Source organism: Rhinoraja longicauda, chromosome 23, assembly GCF_053455715.1.
Source record: "Rhinoraja longicauda isolate Sanriku21f chromosome 23, sRhiLon1.1, whole genome shotgun sequence".
Lineage (NCBI taxonomy): Eukaryota > Metazoa > Chordata > Chondrichthyes > Rajiformes > Arhynchobatidae > Rhinoraja > Rhinoraja longicauda.
In genome coordinates this window covers 20,253,067-20,274,344 of record NC_135975.1, presented here as the reverse complement: position 1 = coordinate 20,274,344, position 21,278 = coordinate 20,253,067, and the positions used below count along the sequence as shown (strand labels likewise).

Below are 21,278 nucleotides of genomic sequence, written 5' to 3'. Positions count from 1 at the left end.
AAGGTAGATCTAAATTTACCAGCATGAAATCCTGACCAGCAGAGATGTCATGGAGCAGTGGCTGTACAGTCTTCAATATATTCCAGGAGCATTGCCACAACATGGAAAAGGAAGCTGCTTTTGCTTGTGTTTGCCTGGACATCAAAGAAGTTAGAGGGAATAAATGGAAAAATGTCTGACACAAAAAGCTGGAGTAATTCAGCGGGACAGGCAGCATCTCTGGAGAAAAGGAATGGGTGATGTTTCGGGTCGAGACCCTTCTTCAGAAAAAGTATGCAGGATTCTGGAAGTACTGGCATGATAGTTTAATGATTAAGTTACTGTGGTAGTAATCATTGATCCAGAAATGCTAGTTTGATACCCGCTATGGGACCTGGGGCTTTTAGGTCATTATATAAATCGGGAATTTAGAAATAGCCTCAGCAACTGTAATCAGGAGAATACCACATTATTGTAAAAGCTCAGCTTAGATCAGTTGTGTCCTTCAGGAAAGGAAATGTGCCATCTTTACCCTTTACCTGACTGCAGATCCACTGATGTGAATGACTTTAAACTGCGTCCTCATTTCAGGGGCATTGTGAGACAGTGATGTTGTCATTGGCATCTGTATCCATGGACTGATGTATAATTTTTAAAAAGGCATAGAGAACAAGAGCATGGAAGTGCTTATGAAGGGGTAAGCACGATAGAATGAGTTTTTGACAGATGTCAGCTTGATCAAACAACTGCTGAGTATAAAGGCAGTGATAAGGATATAACCGACAAAAGCCAGTATGATTTGTACCAAAATATTTCTCTCTGACATAATGCGTAGCTTTTCTGTTATCTTAAATTGTCAAATGCATATTGACTGCTTTCTGAGGAACAAATAAGGACAAGATTGAAAATCTGAGCTTAGCTGGGCATAGCTGAGCTACAGAAGTAGTAGTTTGTACTGATATTTACCAATGAGGGGGATTGCCATAACTGTGATGGAATGTGGCCTAGCTAACAATAGACAATAGGTGCAGGAGTAGGCCCTTCGAGCCAGCACCACCATTCAATGTGATCATGGCTGATCATTCTCAATCAGTACCCCGTTCCTGCCTTCTCCCCATACCCCCTGACTCCGCTATGCTTAAGAGCTCTATCTAGCTCTCTCTTGAATGCTTTCAGAGAATTGGCCTCTGTAACTGCCTTCTGAGGCAGAGAATTCCACAGATTTACAACTCTCTGACTGAAAAAGTTTTTCCTCATCTCCGTTCTAAATGGCCTATCCCTTATTCTTAAACTGTAACAATTATAAAGAGTGGGCACAAGAAAGACTGGTAATGTTTAGTGTGTAGAGGTCCACGTGATGTGTAAACACACTGTTTAATCATTAACCGAGTACAGTTCCGTCGCTCACTGTGTGTGCTGGAGTTCAAATCCCAACTGTCAAATCCTTCACACAACAGCTCCCCCCCCCCGACCACGTGATTGGTCGGCCCAGATCACGCCCGGTCCACGCGAGAGTTTGAGCCCGACAAATGACTGTTCGATACCAAAGTGGCTCGGCCCGCCACATGACCCCCCCCCCCCCCCCCCCCCGAACCGGAGTACTGGAGGCAGTTAGGCTGAGGAATGAGGCGGCCTGATTGTGTGTAGGTGTCTCCTGTGTTCAGGGTCGCACCCGGCTGATGGTGGCGCCACCCTGTTCTTTCGCCTACAACAGCACGTCCGCCATCCAAAGAAACTCCCCAACATAAAGACAATGTTGGTTTTGATTCATCTCACTCAGATTTGGGTAAAGGTGTACAGAGTGTAATATTGATATCTGCAGGTGACACAAAATGTAGAAGGGCAATAAGGAATGAGGACGATGGTAATGGACAGACGATGTGGATTGCCTGTTGAAATGGTCAGACTACGGGTGCTGCACTGTAAGGAGTTTGTACGTTCTCCCCGTGACCTGCGTGGGTTTTCTCCGAGATCTTCGGTTTCCTCCCACACTCCAAAGACGTACAGGTATGTAGGTTAATTGGCTGGGTAAATGTAAAAAAAAAAAAAATTGTCCCTAGTGGGTGTAGGATAGTGTTAATGTACGGGGATCGCTGGGCGGCACGGACTTGGAGGGCCGAAAAGGCCTGTTTCCGGCTGTAGATATATGATATGATATGATATGATAACATTTAACTTGGAAGTGTAAAGCAAATTAGTATCATAAATGGGTAAAGACATTACAATGGACTGGCACAGATGGTGACAGAGCATGGCGAATCTTTGTGTGCTGGTCCCAGAAGAGGATCTAGTATTGTCCAATATATTTCTTCCACTCTTCTAAATCTCTGTTCTATCTGTAATTCTCTCAGGATTTCTAGCAATAACAGCAGTATTCTGCACTATTGGATTTTTGTATGTGCATTACACGCTGTGCTTGTGTGTGGCTTGATTGTACTCGTGTATTGGAGTTGATTTAATTGAAAAGCATGTAAGCTGTACCTCATTACACACGAGACAATAATATACCAATACCATACAAAAAAAAGTATTAAATAAACCAAAAAGTCAATAAACCAAAAGCTAGAAAGTTACAAAGATAGAAAGTTATGCGAACTAACGGACACTAACACGGACACAGATGGAGTATTTAGTTATTTTCCTACAACATGCATTGGGAAAGATGTGAAGGGGTTCAGTTGGGGGGAGAAGAGATATTGTGGTGATTCTGGAGAGGTCTGGTATTGGAAATTCAGGATAGTTCAGAGACAAATTCGGAAACCGATCTTAGAATGGAGATGGCAAAATTCGAAGGTGATTGAAATATTTATACTTTGGACGGATTTGCAGAGGATATAAAAAGAGAAATTGTCTTTAGCTACTGGAAAGATAGATCTGAAGAGGGGACGCCTGTCAAGGCAAATGGCAAAGGAACTAGAGGTTCCATGAGGAAAAATCTTCAAGTTTGGATTTGGATAGCTTGGAGTAGAAATCCATTGCCTTGATAGAGACTTATTCGCAATGTGAGGATTTTTTCACCAATATAATTAGCGCAAACCTAGTTCATCAAATGGTTTCCTTTTCTGCAGATCATTCCTGCTCAATGAACTCTACAAAGGCCGTTTTGCTAATTAACATGTGAATAATACACAGATAAGAAAAGCAAATATGTTTATATATTAACATATTGAACACAAATGTTCATTTTTATATACATACTAGACCAAGTGGACCCATTGGGCCCAAACCTCTCCTGCATTGGTGCAGCACCCTCCCCTCTCCCCCCTTCCCCCTCCCCCTCCCCCTCCCCCCTTCCCCTACCCCCATTCCATCCCCCTCAAGCCCCCTTATCCTCCTCCCTCCCTCCCTCCACCCCCCCTTCCTCCCTCTTTAGGAAATAGATTTAAACTTTAAAATGCGGTTAACTTTAAAAATATAACACCGATTTCAATGAAACCTCTTCCATTAGCACCAAAGGGACGATGGTGAGTAAGGTGGGCTTACAATTGTCGCGCGATCGTGTACCGTTTTGGCTGTAGCTCAGGAACAAACAAAAAAAAACACGAGAGTTTTAGTATATAGACAACACAATTATTTAATTACACTTAATAAATCTTGAGACATCTGGAATTAAAGGTAATATTTAAAAAGAACAACATACCATAATTAAAACATCGTTTTAAACTACCGTGGATAATTAATCTGCATTTTAATCTTTATAAATGATTTTTTTCCCCAAGAACAGTAAAAAATTATATTATTACAGAAAGATTTATTGCATTCAATTATAACCAAAATGAATTTTATGGTCTGAGTGTTAAGCTGAAAAACTGATTTACACCCATCTGCATTTATTACACTATGGTCAAATAAACAAATAACTTTACACAAAACAAACATTTTTAAAGTATAAAAACCTATAATTGGCCTGTAATTGTTTTGAAACCACACGACAAAAAGTGGGCAAGTATTTGAAACTGCAAATAGTTGATTAATAAATGTTGTTTGGTTATAATTAAGTCACATTAACTTTGGATGAGTGAATATATAGCTCTTGATTGAAGGAATTCCAGCTTTACTATTTCTTCCACTCTGTTTATTCTATAATCTGCACACTATCACAAATAAATTATGACCCTCTGTGCTGTTGTATACATTTCAAAGGCAAAGGGGCTGCTGTGCGTTCCTGTAATTCTACTTACGGCGCCAGAGTCCCGGGTTCGATCCTGACTACGGGTGCTGTCTGTAAAGAGTTTGTACAGAGTTTGTACGTTCTTCCCGTGACGGCGTGGGTTTTCTCTGAGATCTTCGGTTTCCTCCCACACTCCAAAGACATACAGGTTAATTGGCATGGTATAAATGTAAATTGTCCCTTGCGTGTGTAGGGTAGTGTTAAAATGCAGGGATCGCTGGTCGGCACGGCCTTGGTGGGCCAAATGGCCTGTTTTGCGCTGTAACTCCAACCTAAATCTCATTGAGAAAAAGCCACAGATGGTAAAAAAGAGGAACAATGAGCAGTTTTTTAATGATAATTTTACAGGAAGTTTTATAATGATTGAGCTATGTACAGTGGGGTTAAAAATAAAATTTAAAAAGCACTTGAAAAATCCACAGAATGTTTATCATTTAGAAAAGACGTTGACTATATTAAAAAAATGAAAATGCTTCTTTTGAACCAGAAATTATGAATTAGGATATCATTAAAAGTTATGGCTAGTTCAATGATGCTGAACTTTATTGAAGTTCATATCAGTTAACTGATTTCATGTGACTTAATCTTTTGCAGCAGGCCCTACAATACAGCAGATGCCTGCAAATTGGAATTTGCTCTTTTTTTAAAAGAGCTTTACGTTTAGAGCCTACATTCAGCTGGGGGTACCTTCAAAAAATTAAAAAAGCTTGCGTTTGAAAAAGAAACAGAGTTCTTTTCACCCCAAAATACACAAAATACTGAAGTAACTCAGCAGTTCAGGCAGCATCCCTGGAGAACATGGGTAGGTGACGTTTCAGTGGACCCCATACTACAATCAAACTAAAGAAGGGTGCCTCACCTATCATCTATCCATGTTCTCCAGGGATGCTACCTGACCTGCTGAGTTACTCCAGCATCTTGCCTTTCCTTGGTAAATCAGTTCCTTGTTTCTACTTTTTCTCAGATTGTTGCACCAAAACATGACCTCCATGGCTCTCACTGACGGCTGGCATGACTGCATCACTGAGATGCTTGTCTCAACTCAATGTTGTAGTTACTGCACCAGGACAGCCAAGGCATCAGTAGAAAAGGTTCCTGTAAGTATGTGAAAGTAGATGGGAACATTTTCCTTACAACATATAAACGTGCTGCTTGGCTCATTGAGTTGGCGACGGCTTGTTGAGCATTCCCATCATTTACCCACTCCATTCTCTTGCATATGCCTATTAATTGCACTTTGATCAGTCCAACACCACTTACATTTGGCTTAAGTTGCAATAGCTAATTAACTTGCGAAACAACATACTTTTGGAATGTGGGTTGAATCAAAGGGAGAACATGCAAACTCCACACACCAGTCAGGGATTCAGGGACAGTTTCTTCCTAGCTGTGATCAGGCAACTGAACCATCCTATCAACAACTAGAGAGCAGCCCTGAACTACTATCTACCTCATTGGAGACCCTCGGACTATCTTTGATCGGATTTTACTGGCTTTATCTTGCACGAAAAGTTAACCACATTATTCCCTTTAACACGTATCTGCACACTGTGGATGGGTCGATTGTAATCATGTATTGTGTTTCCGCTGACTGGCTAACACACAACAAAAGCTTTTCACTGTACACATGACAATGTGGGTGGCATGGTAGATTTGCTGCCTTACAACGCTTACAGCGCCGGCGACCTTGGTCGATCCTGACTACAGGTGCTGTCTGTAAGGAGTTTGTACGTTTTCCCCGTGACCGCATGGATTTTCTCCGAGATCTTTGGTTTAGACGTACAAGTTTGTCGATTAATTGGCTTGTATTAATTATAAATTGTTCCTAGTGAGTGTACGGTAGTGTAAATGTGCGGGGATCGCTGGTCGGCATGGACTCGGTGGGCCGAAGGGTATGTTTCCGTGCTGTATCTCTAAACTAAACTGAAAAAATGAAACTAAACTAAATTCAACTCAACAGTCAGCCAGAATCAAACCAGCTTGCATGGGCTGTTCAGCAGCAGCACTGGTTACTGAGCCTCTGTACCTCAGAGCGGTGAGCAGGTGTCTTTAGAGAATGGGATTACACCTCTTTCCCCTTTACCCCTCCACTCTATCAGTCCACAATTTCTGCACAGATCGAGCCCTATGCCGCAAGGGGCCCCAAATCATTGCAAGGATCATCACTCAGCAGGGATAAGAATGCACAGTAATCATCATGAGACCCAGCAGTGGTGTGCGAAGTGTGTGTGTGTGTGCAGAGCATGGAAACCCAGGCAGGCAGATGCAGACAGCAGCACATTAGTATCCCAGTGAGAACCTTTTAATTCATGTTTGCTCGTTGTTTTATCGTGAGTTACAATCAGTCATGAGTTGCACGTTATTGATCCAGTTTCAGTCGAGAGGACAGAAGCATGTAGAAAAATAGAACTGCAGATGCTTAGCAGAGTAACTCAGCAAAGAGTAAAAAGAATAGGTGACGTTTTGGATCGGGACCCTTCTTCAGTCCCGACCTTAAACGTCACCTATCCTTTTTCTCCAGAGATACTGCCTGAGTTACTGCAGCACTTTGTGTCTATCTTCTGCAGAAGCATGCGCTGCACACACCAGTGACATTATTATGGGCATGATGATGCACAAAGGTACATTGAATTCTCTAGTGCATGGCTCGGTTTCCTGGTTGGCAGATCTACCACTAAAACTCTTGTTTGTTTGTTTGTTTGTTCCTGACCTACAGCCAAAACGGTACAAGAAAGCGTGACAATTTTAGGCCCACCTTACTCACCGTCGTCCCTTTGATGCAAATGGAAGAAGTTTCATTGAAATCGGTGTTATATTTTTTGTTATTCACATTTTAAAGTTTAAATCTATCTCCTAGGGAGGGAGGGAGGTAGGTGGAGGGGGGGAGGGAGGAGGGAGGATAAGGGGTGTTGAGGGGGATGGAGTGGGGGGGAGGGGAGGAGAGGGGGGGGGAGGGAGAGGAGAGGGTGCTGCACCAATGCAGGAGAGGTTTGGGCCCAACGGATCCACTTGGTCTAGTGGTCAATATTTCTTTTTAAAAGGCCTTTGAAATGTAATCCCAGCATAGAAACACCAGCACAAATAGATCAAATGTGTAGATCCAGCAGGTACTGACAGCAGCATGAGGATATCGACATTTAAATCTGTACAGACCTGCAGGTTCTCGAGGTTGCTGTCAGTTTCACTGTGTAATGACGGAGAATGGAGAAAATTTCATCTTCATTTTAACTGCAATATCCAGGTCATTAAGTTTTAGACCTCAAATAAGAACATTCTTGACTTCATGATACTGATCTCTGTAAGTTCATTATAAATTCAAGAGACGTGGGTCAGTGAAACACTATGCATGAGAATACCAACATGGAGTTTATAATGTCACGTTTCAAGCGGTAATACTTTTTTATTATTTTGTTCTTTTTCTCTTTCATGGCTTATTTATAAAGGCTGCACATGACTGCTTGAATTGGTTTCAAACCAAAGCAAACTCGAAGTACTATATATTTTTTTGGAATTACATCTTCCATTCCAATAGAGTGCTTCCTGGCATCTTATTACTTTAAAAATATATAACGTGTTAACAACCGAGCTATGGAATCAGTCATGCAATTCAGTTTTTATTTTATCATAAAAAGGTTTAAAATCTTTCACCAGTAATGCTCGGAGAATAAAATATGATATGCACTTCACATTTAACATAAAAGATGATTTGCAGGACTCTGTGTTGTAACTTCATAATATTGCTTATCAAATGTATAACAAGAGACTCCTGTGCAGTTGGGACTCACACGAGCTGTGGGAAAGGAGTACAATTGCACTAACTGGGATCCTAAGTAGGCAGGCTGTTGCCAGTTTCCTCTGGATGTAATCCCCAGATCTGCAACATTAACAGCTTCATAATTAGTTTTGAAAGGTTATTTATTGCAAGTGTTTTTGTCAGATTTGGCTCTTTGTATCAGTGTTGCAATTCAGTAAGGTTAGGCCTGGCCTTTGGCCCCCTCCCCACCTAATCCTTTAACCTGTGCTTCTTGTAATATCCAAAAATCTAACCTCTGCCTTGACCATACTCAGTGATTGAGCCTCCACAGCCCTGTAAGCTAATGAAACATAAAGATTCTCTTGACTTTGGGTGAAGCAATTTCCTCTCGTCTAAATCCTAAATGGCTACGCCATTTTGTTTTAGACTGCAACCCTTGGTTCAAGATCCTCCCCGCCACCGTCCTACCATCAGCAGAATTTTAACGTAAAGGGGGAAAGATTTAATAGGAATTTGAGGGGTAAAACTTTTTTACACAAAGGGTGCTGAGTGTATGGAATGAGCTGCCAAGAGGCGGTAGTTGAGGCAGGGATGATCCCAACGTTTAAGAAACATTTAGATAGGTACTTGGATAGGACAGGTGTGGAGGGATATGGGCCAAATGTAGGCAGGTGAGACTAGTGTAGCTGGGGCATGTTGGCTGGTGTGGGCAAGTTGGGCCAAAGGGCCTGTTTCCACACTGTATCACCATGACTCAAATTCATGCATCTGTCCCCTCATATCCCATGAGAATTATGTCCACTTCAATGTGATCACCTATTTTCATTCCAACCACAAGAATATAGGCCCGATCAGTTTAATCTTGTGGGACAAATCCCTTCTACCAGCAACCCCCTCCCCCCCAAAAAAATAGTTGTGTTTAAGAGGCTTTCAGAAGGCACATGGAAGTTCAGGAAATAGAGGGATAAGGATCATGTATAAGTAAATTAAATCAGTTCAGCTAAGCATCATGTCCAGCACAAATATTGTGGGCCGTAGGGCTTGTTCCTGTGCTGTACTGTTCTCTGTTTTATATTCATATAACTTTAGATTTTACTTTTACCTTGCTTTAGACCTTCCTCGGGGAAATGAGACCCGTACCTACTATCTTGTACCTATTACTCTAGGGACTTGTGTAGTTGAGTAAGATGTAATTATTCATGCTCAAATGTTGTTGTAATAAAGCCAACATGAATGGTACGGCATCAGGTACGGAGCGTCGCTCCGTAAGATGGTGAAGAAGATCGAGATCAGTCAGCACGCCAAGTACACCTGCTCATTCTGTGGGAAGACCAAGAAGAAGAGAAGAGCTGTTGGATCCTGCATGAAAACTGTGGCCGGAGGAGCCTGGGCCTACAACACCACCGTGTCTGTCACGGTGAAGTCTGCCATCCGTTGCCTCCGGGAATTGAAGGATCAGTGAACACTGTTTGGGAATCTCATGTGTACGTCATCAAAATAGTAAATCAAAGTTTAACAAAACGACAATAAAAAAATGTAGGAGGCAACGGATGGCAGACTTCACCGTGACAGACAAGGTGGTGTTGTAGGCCCAGGCTCCTCCGGTCACAGTCTTCATGCAGGATCCAACAGCTCTTCTCTTCATCTTGGTCTTCCCACAGAATGAGCAGGCATACTTGGCGTGCTGACTGATCTCGATCTACTTCACCATCTTACGGAGCGACGCTCCGTACATGGTGACGTACCATTCATATAGGCCGCTAAAAAAAAAGTTTGCACGCTACCACAGAACCCACAGCACGAAACATGCTTGCTGCGGGCCGGATAAAATCTTGTGGCGGGCCGGATGTGGCCCGCGGGCCACAGTTTGGAGATCACTGTCCTAAATGCTTGTTCTTGTAAGGGAGGGATCTGTGCACCACATCCATTGATTCACTGTTATCTATTCTGTTAATTGCAGCCTCAGAAACCTCAAACAGACTTGTTGGGTAAGATTTGGCTTTTATAAATCCACGCTGAATTAAACCCAATCCCATTATTTTTAAGCAACCTTTAAGTGCTCCTTAAATGATAAATTCCAGTAATTCCCTCCCACTTAAGTTGCAACGGATTGTTCAGTTCTACATCCATTATGTTCTCTCTTACATCCCCGTGATTGGCTTGTATCTCCCAGGAATTAAAAAGTGCTCCACTGTTCCAATAATTACAGACAAAAATAATTCTGAATACATTTAAAAGGTGTCGCTGGCAATTCACACCCTGTTCAGCATCTTCAACCCTCCCATTCACTCTGAGAGTTTCCATTGGCAGTAATTAATAACAAAAACATCAGATATTTATTTACTTGCCGTTTAAGAGGCTTCCCATTCACAATTTGGGTATTGTGTTTGCCTTCATTGCAGCAACGACCTTGGATGTCAAAATGATGTGTAATGACCTGTGAATACAAAAGGCAGACAATGAATGTTATTCTTCTTTTGTATTCAGGTCACCCAAGGTCTCATTATTACAACAATGCAACATTTTATTGATATATTGTGTTTAACTAAAATAAGCCTGATTGTCTATGTGTGAGTGTGGGATGTGTGAATGAACCAGACACCATAGTGGACCTAAGAGCTTTCTTCTTCCACCTCTGGGATCGAGGTTTAAATTCTGCCGCGAGACATGAAGTCGGTATCTGTCTGGTCTGGTCTGGCTGTTTAAACTTTTAAATGAGTTGACATTGGGAAGTCAACAACCTGGACCCCAGTGGCCCTGAGTCCACAGCATCAACTGGCCTCAAAGGCTTCACTAATTGGAACTCAGTTGGTTCAGAGGCCAAAAGGCCAAAAAGCTGTAACGAATGGAACAATCGCCCTGGAGCAGCAAGTTATTGAGATATCCTGACATCGTAATGTTGTAGAGCTGTGAGATTACATCTGGCCTCTGTCATATGTGACTCAGAAATGCCTGGTGCAAAGTGGGGAAAAATAATCATCTCTTTGTACTGTTTTCATTTCAAAAAGGACCCCCCAAAAAATGTTTTAAACATTTGGTTTAGTTCTTAGCAGTGGTGTGGATATAGACCCAAGCCAGAGCATAAAATTATCTGTAATGCTAATACCTTGAATTGGCACTGAGGGGATATTTTTTTACCTCTGCTTCAATTTTTAAACGAGACCAAATATTTAAATCCTGTATGCTCATTCAGGTGTATGGTTAAACACAGCTGCCACACTAAGGTGAGACACGTCTTTCAGAGATTTAGTGAACATTTTCTGAATAAATTCTACAAACTCTGTTGATTAGTACAGGTGTCAGGGGTTATGGGGAGACCAAGTCAGTGGACATTTTTAAGGCAGAGATATATAGATTGTTAATTGGTACGAGTGTCAGGGGTTATGGGGAGAAAGCAGGAGAATGGGGTTAGGAGGGAGAGATAGATAAACCATGATTGATCGGCAGAGTAGACTTGATGAGCCGAATGGCCTAATTCTGCTCCTATCACTTATGAACTTCTGAGAAAGTTTAATTTCATTATTTTATGCGGGACCTTGCTATGTACCATAGGACTGCCATATTTGCAACATAACCTGCCACGGTGTATTGAAGAACATTGGTTTTGAAGCACATTTTCATTAACAAAAATGTATTCATAAAATTTACAAAAGTACATGCCACAGAATATTTTCACCACTTTCCATGCAAGCCATGCTATTCCATTCACATTGCATCAGCATAATACCAGTTTTTCCTTATGAACATTCCTTGATCAAATGGTCCCCAGGGGATTTTACACAGGTACCAGCGTGTAATGGATGGAGGCTTTACATTGCGCCTTTATATAGGTTGCATCAAACAAACACATCTATCAGCATGTAGCCCTGCACCTTACACTGTGCCAGTCTGCAACATGAAGTGCCTCTCATACTTGAAGACCAGTGAGTTTTGAGCAAACCAGATGGTGTTTTTCACTCAGCCCATGGTCCACCAGCATCAGTTGATAATTTGGCTCATTGTGTGTCCCTGGGAGCAGCTTGCAGAGGACCAAGTCTCGTGTGGCACAGATGTTCGAGATTAACCTCGGCCATTAACTTTCCAGACTGTCCACACAATCGCACGTTCCAGGAGGGGATGCTGATGGTCGCAATCCCAGCATGGCTGTTGCTCGGGGCAACAACACTGCCACTGTTGGTGAAGGGTCTGATGGGAAAGATTGTTCCCATCGCCATCTAAATAAGCTCCAGGCACTTGTTTGAAAGTTCTGATGAAGCACTTTTGAGCCATTCTTGAGGGTGGTAGTTGTACACCTTAAGTCATTTCATTGGTTTTTAATTGAGATTGACGTTTTAGTGTCGTGCAAGATGTGTGTTACAGTCTCATGGAGTCTATCTTGAGCTGGGACAACATCAGTGTCAATATACTGATGATGTTGGTTTCAATTAACCAATATTAACTAATTATAGGACAATAGCAGTTTGAGATGGTTATGATATGTTGCATTTAAAATTATAGAATCCTTTCCTTATTTAAACTGCTGCAACCTTTGGCACATTCGAAGTGACATCCTGCAGACTTTATAATTAGAGGCTAATGTTTTCATTTACGAGAAAATGAGTGTTTTTCCCTTTGTGGTGTTGAGCTCAATCTCTAAACAAATTATAATGGGCAAGTTAAATTCTTGGTGTACTTTATACATAGCTGCATGAATACACTTGAATTAATCACATAATTACTGGGTTAGCGTAAAAGTTCTGGATTTTATGAAGTGTTAACTTGATTCTAAGTGTTTAAATCAATTAATACAAGCCTACAATTTGGAGTGAGAATAATAACGTATCTATCGGCTCTTACCTTCGCAACAGAGAAAATTGGCAGCGATTTCTGGAGTACTCCTGTGCACAGTTAAAACTGCTGCCACCGATTATTTGCTCATCAACTAGTTATTCTGTTACAATCTTTCCAGTGCAATCAGCAAAAATTACTCCTCGTCATTCAGAAACCATTTTTACTTTCTTGCAAACAAAATCTCGAAACTGGGTGGCACGGTAGCACAACGGTAGAGTTGCTGACTTACAGCACCAGAGACCCAGGTTCGATCCTTAGTACGTACGGGTGCTGTCTGTACAGAGTTTGTACGTTCTCCCCGTTACTGCTTGAGTTTTCCCTGGATGCTCCAGTTTCCTCCCACACTCCAAAGACGTATTGGTTTGTAGGTTAATTGGCTTTGGTAAAGATTGTAAATTGTCCCTAGTGTATGGGGATCGCTAGTTGGCATGGACTCGGTGGGCCGAAGGGCCTGTTTCTGCGCTGTATCTCTAAACTAAACTAAAAAAACTAAACTCAAGAGTTTGGTTTTATGAATTTGACAGCTTCTTAGCCACAATTAGGACATATTCAGCTCTCTGACTACCCTAATAATTTTGAGTGTGGCTTTATTATTACCTCAGCCCTAATACATCAAATTCCTATACTTTCTCACTAGTTGCAAATGGACTTAAGGTTGAAACTGAAATATCACCAAGTTTGTTTGTGGTAGGAACTGAAATATTACAAACTTGGCGATATTTCTGTTTCCACCTTAAAGTTTAAATAAGGACATTTATTTCAATCGCTATTGTGTCTGCAGATGAGTTCAGTTTTAACTAGACATCATGTTCATCACAAACATTGTGGGCCGAAGGGCCCATCCCTGTGCTGTACTGCTCTGTATTGTGCCCTATGTAAAACATTCCTCTAATTCTCCTGAGTGCTTCAAAACTCAAGGTTGCGATGCTGAATTTGCTTTCCTCCCTCTTGCAATTTTTTTCCACCCGGAGGGTGGTTGAAATCCGGAACATACTGTCTAACTAATGATGGGAAGGACGCTCTTAACAGTTTAGAAATGAATAGAAAGCACTTGAAACACCATGGCATAGAAGACAATTTGCCAAGTGCAGGAAACTGGGATTAGGGCAAGTGGTACATAATGTTCAGCAAGGACATGATGGATCAAAGGGCCTGCCTCCGCGCTGCGTGTCTCTGATGCTAAATTTCCCTTTGTCTCCAGAGGGTGTTAGAGTCCTTGTCACTGAACATGTTTTAGAAGGCAGATAAAATTCTAGACACAAAAAGACATTATGGGAGAGCGTAGTATGGGGAGAGCGCAGGGATTTGGCAATGAGATAACATCTGCACGTGGCTCACCTTTAGGTTCTGTTCTCAAGTCGTCACTACGGGTCTCCTCTGGATCACTTGCTGCCACAAAACATCACAATTGCTCCCCCTGACTCTCAGTACCCGTTCAAGACCCCAAATATCCTCAACGGTTGACCGTGCCGCAAACCCCTCAGCATTTGACTGTGGGTAGGCCATTTAGAACTGAGATGAGGAAAAACTTTTTCAGTCAGAGAGTTGTGAATCTGTGGAATTCTCCGCCTCAGAAGGCAGTGGAGGCCAATTCTCTGAATGCATTCAAGAGAGAGCTGGATAGAGCTCTTGAGGATAGCGGAGTCAGGGGGTACGGGGAGAAGGCAGGAACGGGGTACTGATTGAGAATGATCAGCCATGATCACGTTGAATGGTGGTGCTGGCTCGAAGGGCCGAATGGCCTCCTCCTGCACCTATTGTCTATTGTCTATTGTCTATTGACCTACTTTCCCCAATAGGTGTTGCACAGAACACAATGCTGGTTTTGCCTCACATGGCAATTAAAAGATTTCCAGGCCGGCGTTTTATTTATTTGAGCTGGGTGTTCTCATGACTGAAACTGACTTTTCCCCAGCCTACATATATTTGGCAGTGGCGGCAAACTAGGGTTGCCAACTGTCCCGTATTAGCCGGGACATCCCGTATTTTGGGCTAAATTGGGTTGTCCCGTATTTGAGTGCTACCAGCAGTGTTCAGGGTTGGACCTCCAGGCGCTTGTGGGTTTTCATTCTCAAGGTTAGTTTCCCCCCTCCCTCTCTCTCCTCTCCCTTGGGAGTGTTTTTAATTTCCACGTTTTAGTTATGAAATCTCTTTGGCGTCTCTCAAACGCCCACCCCACCCCACCCCCACCTAGGGCTGCCAAGTATGGGTCAAGGTGACGTCCGCCTTACAGAGGTTTTCTTTTCACATTTACATTTTTATTCACAATGTTTTCAGCGGTATATTAGCTTCTATCCAAACATGCATGTTCCTTTAATTGTATACAATACCCAAAATAGACCAGTACCAGTCAGAATAAGACATCACGTTTGATATATACATCACAGCCATTATCTGGTAAACCAAACAAAGATATGGATTAAATCATCCTTTATCGAGAAACCACCAGTTATAGAGTGTAGAAAACTACATTTTCAAAAGAGTTAAAGAAAAGTTTAGTTACATTAAAAAAATTATGCCTTTCAAATCAAACATCAATCTTCAGTCTATAACATCATCTAAAGTCTTCCCTTCTGTGTGCTGATGTACAACAGTATAACAGAGCTTTATTTGTCGTTCGGTACCGAAGTACCGAACGAAACTACATAGCAGTCATAGAAAGAAAAAAAAAAGAACACAAGACACATAACCCCAACACAAACGTCCATCACAGTGACTCCAAACACCCCCTCACTGTGATGGAGGCAACAAAACTTCCACTCTCTTCCCCACGCCCACGGACAGACAGCTCGTCCCCGACCGACCCGCACAGTCCCCGCACCGGGCGCTGAAACGTCTCGCGGCCGAACCGGGCGATGAAAGGCCCGCGACCAAGCCTTGCGCAGCTAAGTCCCGTGGTCGAGCCGCACCGGGCGATGTAAAGTCCCGTGGTCGAGCCGCACCAGCGGTGAAAAGTCCCGCAGCCGAGTTGCACCGGGCGGTGTTAAGCCCCGCAGCCGAGCTGCACCGGGCGGTGTTAAGCCCCGCAGCCGAGCTGCACCGGGCGGTGTTAAGCCCCGCAGCCGAGCTGCACCGGGCGGTGTTAAGCCCCGCAGCCGAGCTGCACCGGGCACTGTTAAGTCCAGCGGCCAAGCCGCACCGGGATGTAAAATCCAGCGGCCAAGCCGCACCGGGATGTAAAGTCCAGCGGCCAAGCCGCACCGGGATGTAAAGTCCAGCGGCCAAGCCGCACCGGGATGTAAAGTCCAGCGGCCGAGACGCAGCGGGCGATGTTAGGCCCCGCAGCCGAGCCGCACCCCGCGCCGTGAGGAAGAGAAAAGTTCCCCCCCACACCCACCCACACCACCACCCCTTCCCACACATACACAACCAAAAAAATATATATAAAAACCATCCCAACACCGACACACAACAAAAAAGGAAAAAAAAAGACGGACAGACTGCTAGTCAGCCGCTGCAGTTAGGCGCCGCCATCTTGTTGCCTCAAATAAATGCATCCCCATATTTGTTCGTAAGCTGACCGTTTACATTTTCTTCTGTCTGTTCCAGTGCTATGTTCATATATCCATCCAGACAAGCTACAACAGCTCGGTAATCCACACCCGAGTTCAGTTTAACCACCACTGGCCCCCCTATTATTTGTTTTGGAAAATCGCTGGGCGTTTGCTTCTGCAGGCTCATTTTGCATCCTTCAGCCTATGCATGGTCCACTGATGACTTGATTCGAGCGTGGCCGAGGTTGCATAGCAACCCGCCTCCCTGCCCGGGTGGTCGCCATTGGTGGAGTGGGAGCACGTGCCTGCTGGCTGGGTGAGGGGTGCGGGCGGTGATGTCACCTTGTCCTGTATTTGGGAGTCAGGAAGTTGGCAACCCTATGGCAAACCCTTGCTATTGGGAGTGGGGCAAGCTCGATGGAGTGGGAGAGGGCTGGTGGGAAGTTGGTGTGAAGGTCAGGGGGGCGAGGGGAAAGAGTGAGAAGCCAGTGATATAGAGTCATAGAATCTTATAGCGTGGTAACAGGTCCTTCGGCCCAACTTGCCCACACCAGCCAGCATGTCCCGTCTACACAAGGAGATAATATGGATGAACATATTGAATGGTAGAGCAGGCTTGAAGGGCCAACTGGCTACTCCTGCTCCAAATTATTTCATTTCCATGATTTATCTGTATGCAGCTGACCATTTAACCATATTTCCAGCAAGCTGCTTTGTTTTGTTTATGGGCAGAATGTGTATTTCTTGCTTGTTGCTATGTTGGAGCTCACACATTAATACCAGGTGCTTGTATTTTTTTTCTCAGGTCAACTTGCTGCAGGTACTTGTGAGATAGTCACTCTGGACAAAGATAGCAGTCAACCGCGAAGGACTATAGCCAGACAAACTGCTAGGTGTGCATGTAAAAAGGGGCAGATTGCCGGCACAACGAGAGCAAAACCAGCCTGTGTAGATGGTAAGAAAATAATTGAACTTTATTTATTTTTATTGTTGCTTCCTTGGTCCGTTTAAAGAACAAACCAAAGTTTACAAAATTACATCACATAACAGACCCATTTTCACTCGTATGTGAATCATGTCTATTGTACCCGAAACTTAAGAGGAATTGGCATTTGTTTGCATGAGGAAGAGAAAGAGAAAATATGGACTGAACAAGTTGTCATTTGTGGGGCTTGAGATGAGTTGGTGAACCCATCAATACATTGCTGTGCAGAAGAAATGCTAAGAGCAAGTAGAAAACCCAATCTTTGCCCACAGTTATAACCACCACTTCAGATTCAAGTTTGTCATAGATCAAAAGTCACAGTCTATACTATCTTCACGATTGGTTAATGGGAGTTATGTGAAAAGCATCTTCTTGTTGATGTAAGAAAATATTGGTGGGAAGATATTCTATTGCATTTTATTGTTATTGGCAGAATATTCTATGATTTTTAAATGGAAAATGTATTCAAAATCATCACCCCTTCTTGTATTATTAATCTCAACCATACACTCTGTACTTAACAAGCGATTGACCAGAAAATAATCATTTTTTACTTTTACCATTCAAATTTTTTTCTCAATTCTGAGTTCCAACAACCTCTAGCATCAAGTTCTGGTCCCACTGATCTACCAACAAGGGATGGGTGGTGGGTGGTAACTGGATGCAAAAGGGAACTATCAATTCCCTTAAAGGTAAATCATTTGTCCAATGACAAAGGAACAAACTTTCCGGTGGGAAATCAAGTGATGAAACATAAAAGTGTTTGTTTACCTTTAGTGTTCAAGTGTTAAGTTCTACCTTCACTTAAGGCAGCAAACTGAAATTTGGCGATTGGTTATATTTAGGCTGCAGGCTGCTAGTTATAAATGGATGGCATCGGTCAGTTGTCTTTTGTTTGGCACTTACTGGGTTTGCTTGGTTGTGATTTGCTGATCTCTGGATGGCATCAGTGCATTAACGATGGGTGGTTATGTTTGGGCTGGCACCCAGTGATGCATGCATGAATTCCTGTGGCTGGTTGTTGTTTGTAGTTGGCGGTTTTTGTTGGTCAGCTAATTATGGTCATTGGTGGTTGCTGCTGCTGAATAGTTGCCATAGTGCAACTGCCCATAAACTTCATGGGCATTCTGCCCATAAACCTCAATTATATAGTGCCAAAAATGTAGAAATATTCTGGTATATGGCATGGTTTGTGTATTAATGAGAGGGGGGAAAAATCACTCGGTCATTGAGGTACTTAGTTTATATTTTGGAATAAAATGCACTGCGACTAGGGGCATAATATAGTGAAATGCAATATGAAGATTTTGTACCTGCATGTTTAAATAATACAAAATGCTCGAGATTATATGGTGCCAAAAATCTAGAAATATTCTGGTATATCAGGTCCAAAAGTTCCCCAGAAAAAAATCAATCTTCTGAATTATCTAAATTACAGTAATATGTACTTTGAAAATTGGCTTGATATTACCAGATATGCATTCAACATGATTTTTGTAAGTATCATAATTACTGAATTAAGTTGATGTATAATGCTTGAATCTGTGATGTTTTATAACAGCAATTCAAAGAATTGCATTGACGAGGTACGATGACTAGCCCGAGCCTTTCATTATTATTTCATGCAGCTTTGATGCCCAGAATAACTTTCTATCTTTTCTTCTGCAGAATTGTGACTTCCCTTTGTTCCTTCAGAGTTTAACGTGCATTTAATTCTTCAAAGCTGCGACCTTAAGTTTGCTTCATTGTAACGTTGTGCTCCATTTGGCGAGACTTATTTCTGTTGGTTTTAAAGAGACAACATGGCATCAAAGCAGTTGTTATTGCAAGCCCGTTTTTCCTTATGAATTTGCTGTTGGATAATTATAGATATACTTTGGAGTCTAGCAAATAGGATAAGCAGTCATCTGTAGGGCTGCAGTCAGGAGAGTCCAGTGGAGCATTTAAAATATTGAACGCAAGCTTTGGCTGTCCCACGGGCTTGTTGATCACTTCTATAAAGTGGACAATCTATAACACACTCTTTGGTTATGAAGCCATTAAAACAAATTATAGGCTTTCTGTCTTACTAACAATTTACATAAACTCTCGAGGTTACTGCTTCATAAAGCCGGATATTTCTCCTGCCTTTTTCAAGATAATTATATAGCAGTCCGAGTGCCCATCAAAAGGTCGATTTTTATTTTGTTTTATTATCAAAAAAAAAATTATTCAAGAAATAAATATATACAAAACCTGTTCCTTCCAAAACTCCATCCGACATTCTCGGAGGCTGTACATACATTCAATACATATATTCAATACACCATTACACAAAATTTATCCCCCACCCTTGCCACTCATGTGGCCCACTGGTGTGGAATCCCTTCCCTTATTTTGGGGGGCGTCTCCACCACACCCTGCCCCCCATGTCCAGCAGCGGAAGGACGATAAATCAACTGTTTATTATATTCTACGTGTGACCACTGAAATTCTTTCAGCAGCAGAGCATTGTCTTAAAACGTCTGTCTGTTGAGTGAGCACGTTCAACATTCTCCTTTCAGTTGCAGCCAGTTTCTCCTTCATTTCTGATCGGTGGATCCAAAATGCCTCTTATTAATTCTTCTAATCAATGGTGGATGTTGGCAAATAATTCCATGGGGAGTGACCCCATACCTGAACATTCTCAGGTACTGTTCATGGTGTCAGCTGGCTGCTGAGCATGATGGGCCTTGTAGTCACACTTCATTCTGACATGGATCTGCCTCAATTTCCCAGGAGGCATCACTGGGACTGGCAGAAAGCATGGCTGAATTTATCAACTCTGTAATTTAGTTTAGTTTGGTATGGAGATACATCGCGGAAACAGGCTCTTTGGCCCACCTAGTCCGCAACGACTAGTGATCCCCGCAAACTAACACTATCCTACATGCTAGGGACAATTTACATTTATACCAAGCCAATTAACATACAAACCTGGAGAAAACCCACGCAGTCACGGGGAGAATCATACAAACTCCGTGCACACAGCACCCTTAGTCAGCATCAAACGCGGTTCTCTAGCACTGTAAGTCAGCAACACTACTGTTGTGCCACCACGTGGTCCTAATATTGAAACCAATTGCAGCATCAGTGTTGATATGTCAGCTATTTCTGTGCAGATAATGGATAGCATAGGATAGATATTGCTCTGCCAAGCCCCAGATGCCTTTTTGGTCAGAGCCTTTAGGGGTGCTAACATGTTCAAGTGCATTTTGATGTCTTCCACAGAATAGCGTATCCACCTGGCAACGCACTGTAGATTTAATTTGGTGATTATAGCATTCAGGTGATGACGGATAAGTTGTTAAATTCTAGGAGAAAAATTAGGCCATTCAGCCCATCATGTCTACGCCATTCAATCATGGCTGATCTAACATTCCCTCTCAACCCCATTCTCCTGGTTTCACTCCATAACCCCTGACACCCATACTATTCAAGAATCTGTCAATTTCTGCCTTAAAAATATCCATTGATTTGGCCTCCACAGCTGCCTGTGGCAATGAATTCCACAGATTCACCACCCTGCTTATCTCCTTTCTAAAGGTCCGTCCTTTTATTCTGAGTCTATGGACAGCTAATATTATAATTAGCATTTGATTGGACTATCTTTTAAATGCAAAAAGGTTAAGAGATTTTAATTCTAAATGGCCCAGCTGAACAGGTTATTATTTTAACCTGCTGTTTATTGCCCAAGACCTTGTTTTTAATTTCTGATTTCTAGCATCTTCACTTTGGGCTTTTCAGTAGTTACGGACGGTATTCTTTTTGGATGCTTACATTTCGATCAGATTCCAATCCTTCTGCATGGAGTGCAATAATCAATATTGCATGGAGTGCAATAGTGAAAAACCTGTTGTGCGGTGGAAGTGCTTCTTCAATAACAGAGCAGCCACCTGCTGCAGCGGTCATAGTGGGGCTGATATCCTTATCATGTGCTTGAGTCTATTCGGCTCATTCATCGGCCTCCCTGTTACAGGTAACATTGGAAGCAAAGCCTCAAGTGCTAGCTTGCCTGATTGCCCAGTGATTTCTCCTTCAAGAATA

At 42.6% G+C, this 21,278-nt stretch overlaps 1 protein-coding gene across 6 annotated transcripts in view; it reads left to right on the top strand.

Annotated features, from left to right (window-relative positions):
* Positions 1-21,278, top strand: part of tafa5a (TAFA chemokine like family member 5a) — a 570,061-nt gene that overhangs the window by 281,458 nt on the left and 267,325 nt on the right. For all 6 annotated transcript variants that reach the window (XM_078419802.1, XM_078419801.1, XM_078419796.1 and 3 more), the window contains exon 2: positions 17,034-17,183. In XM_078419802.1, the coding sequence (XP_078275928.1) occupies positions 17,034-17,183 (150 nt within the window). The remainder of the gene's footprint in view (positions 1-17,033; positions 17,184-21,278) is intronic.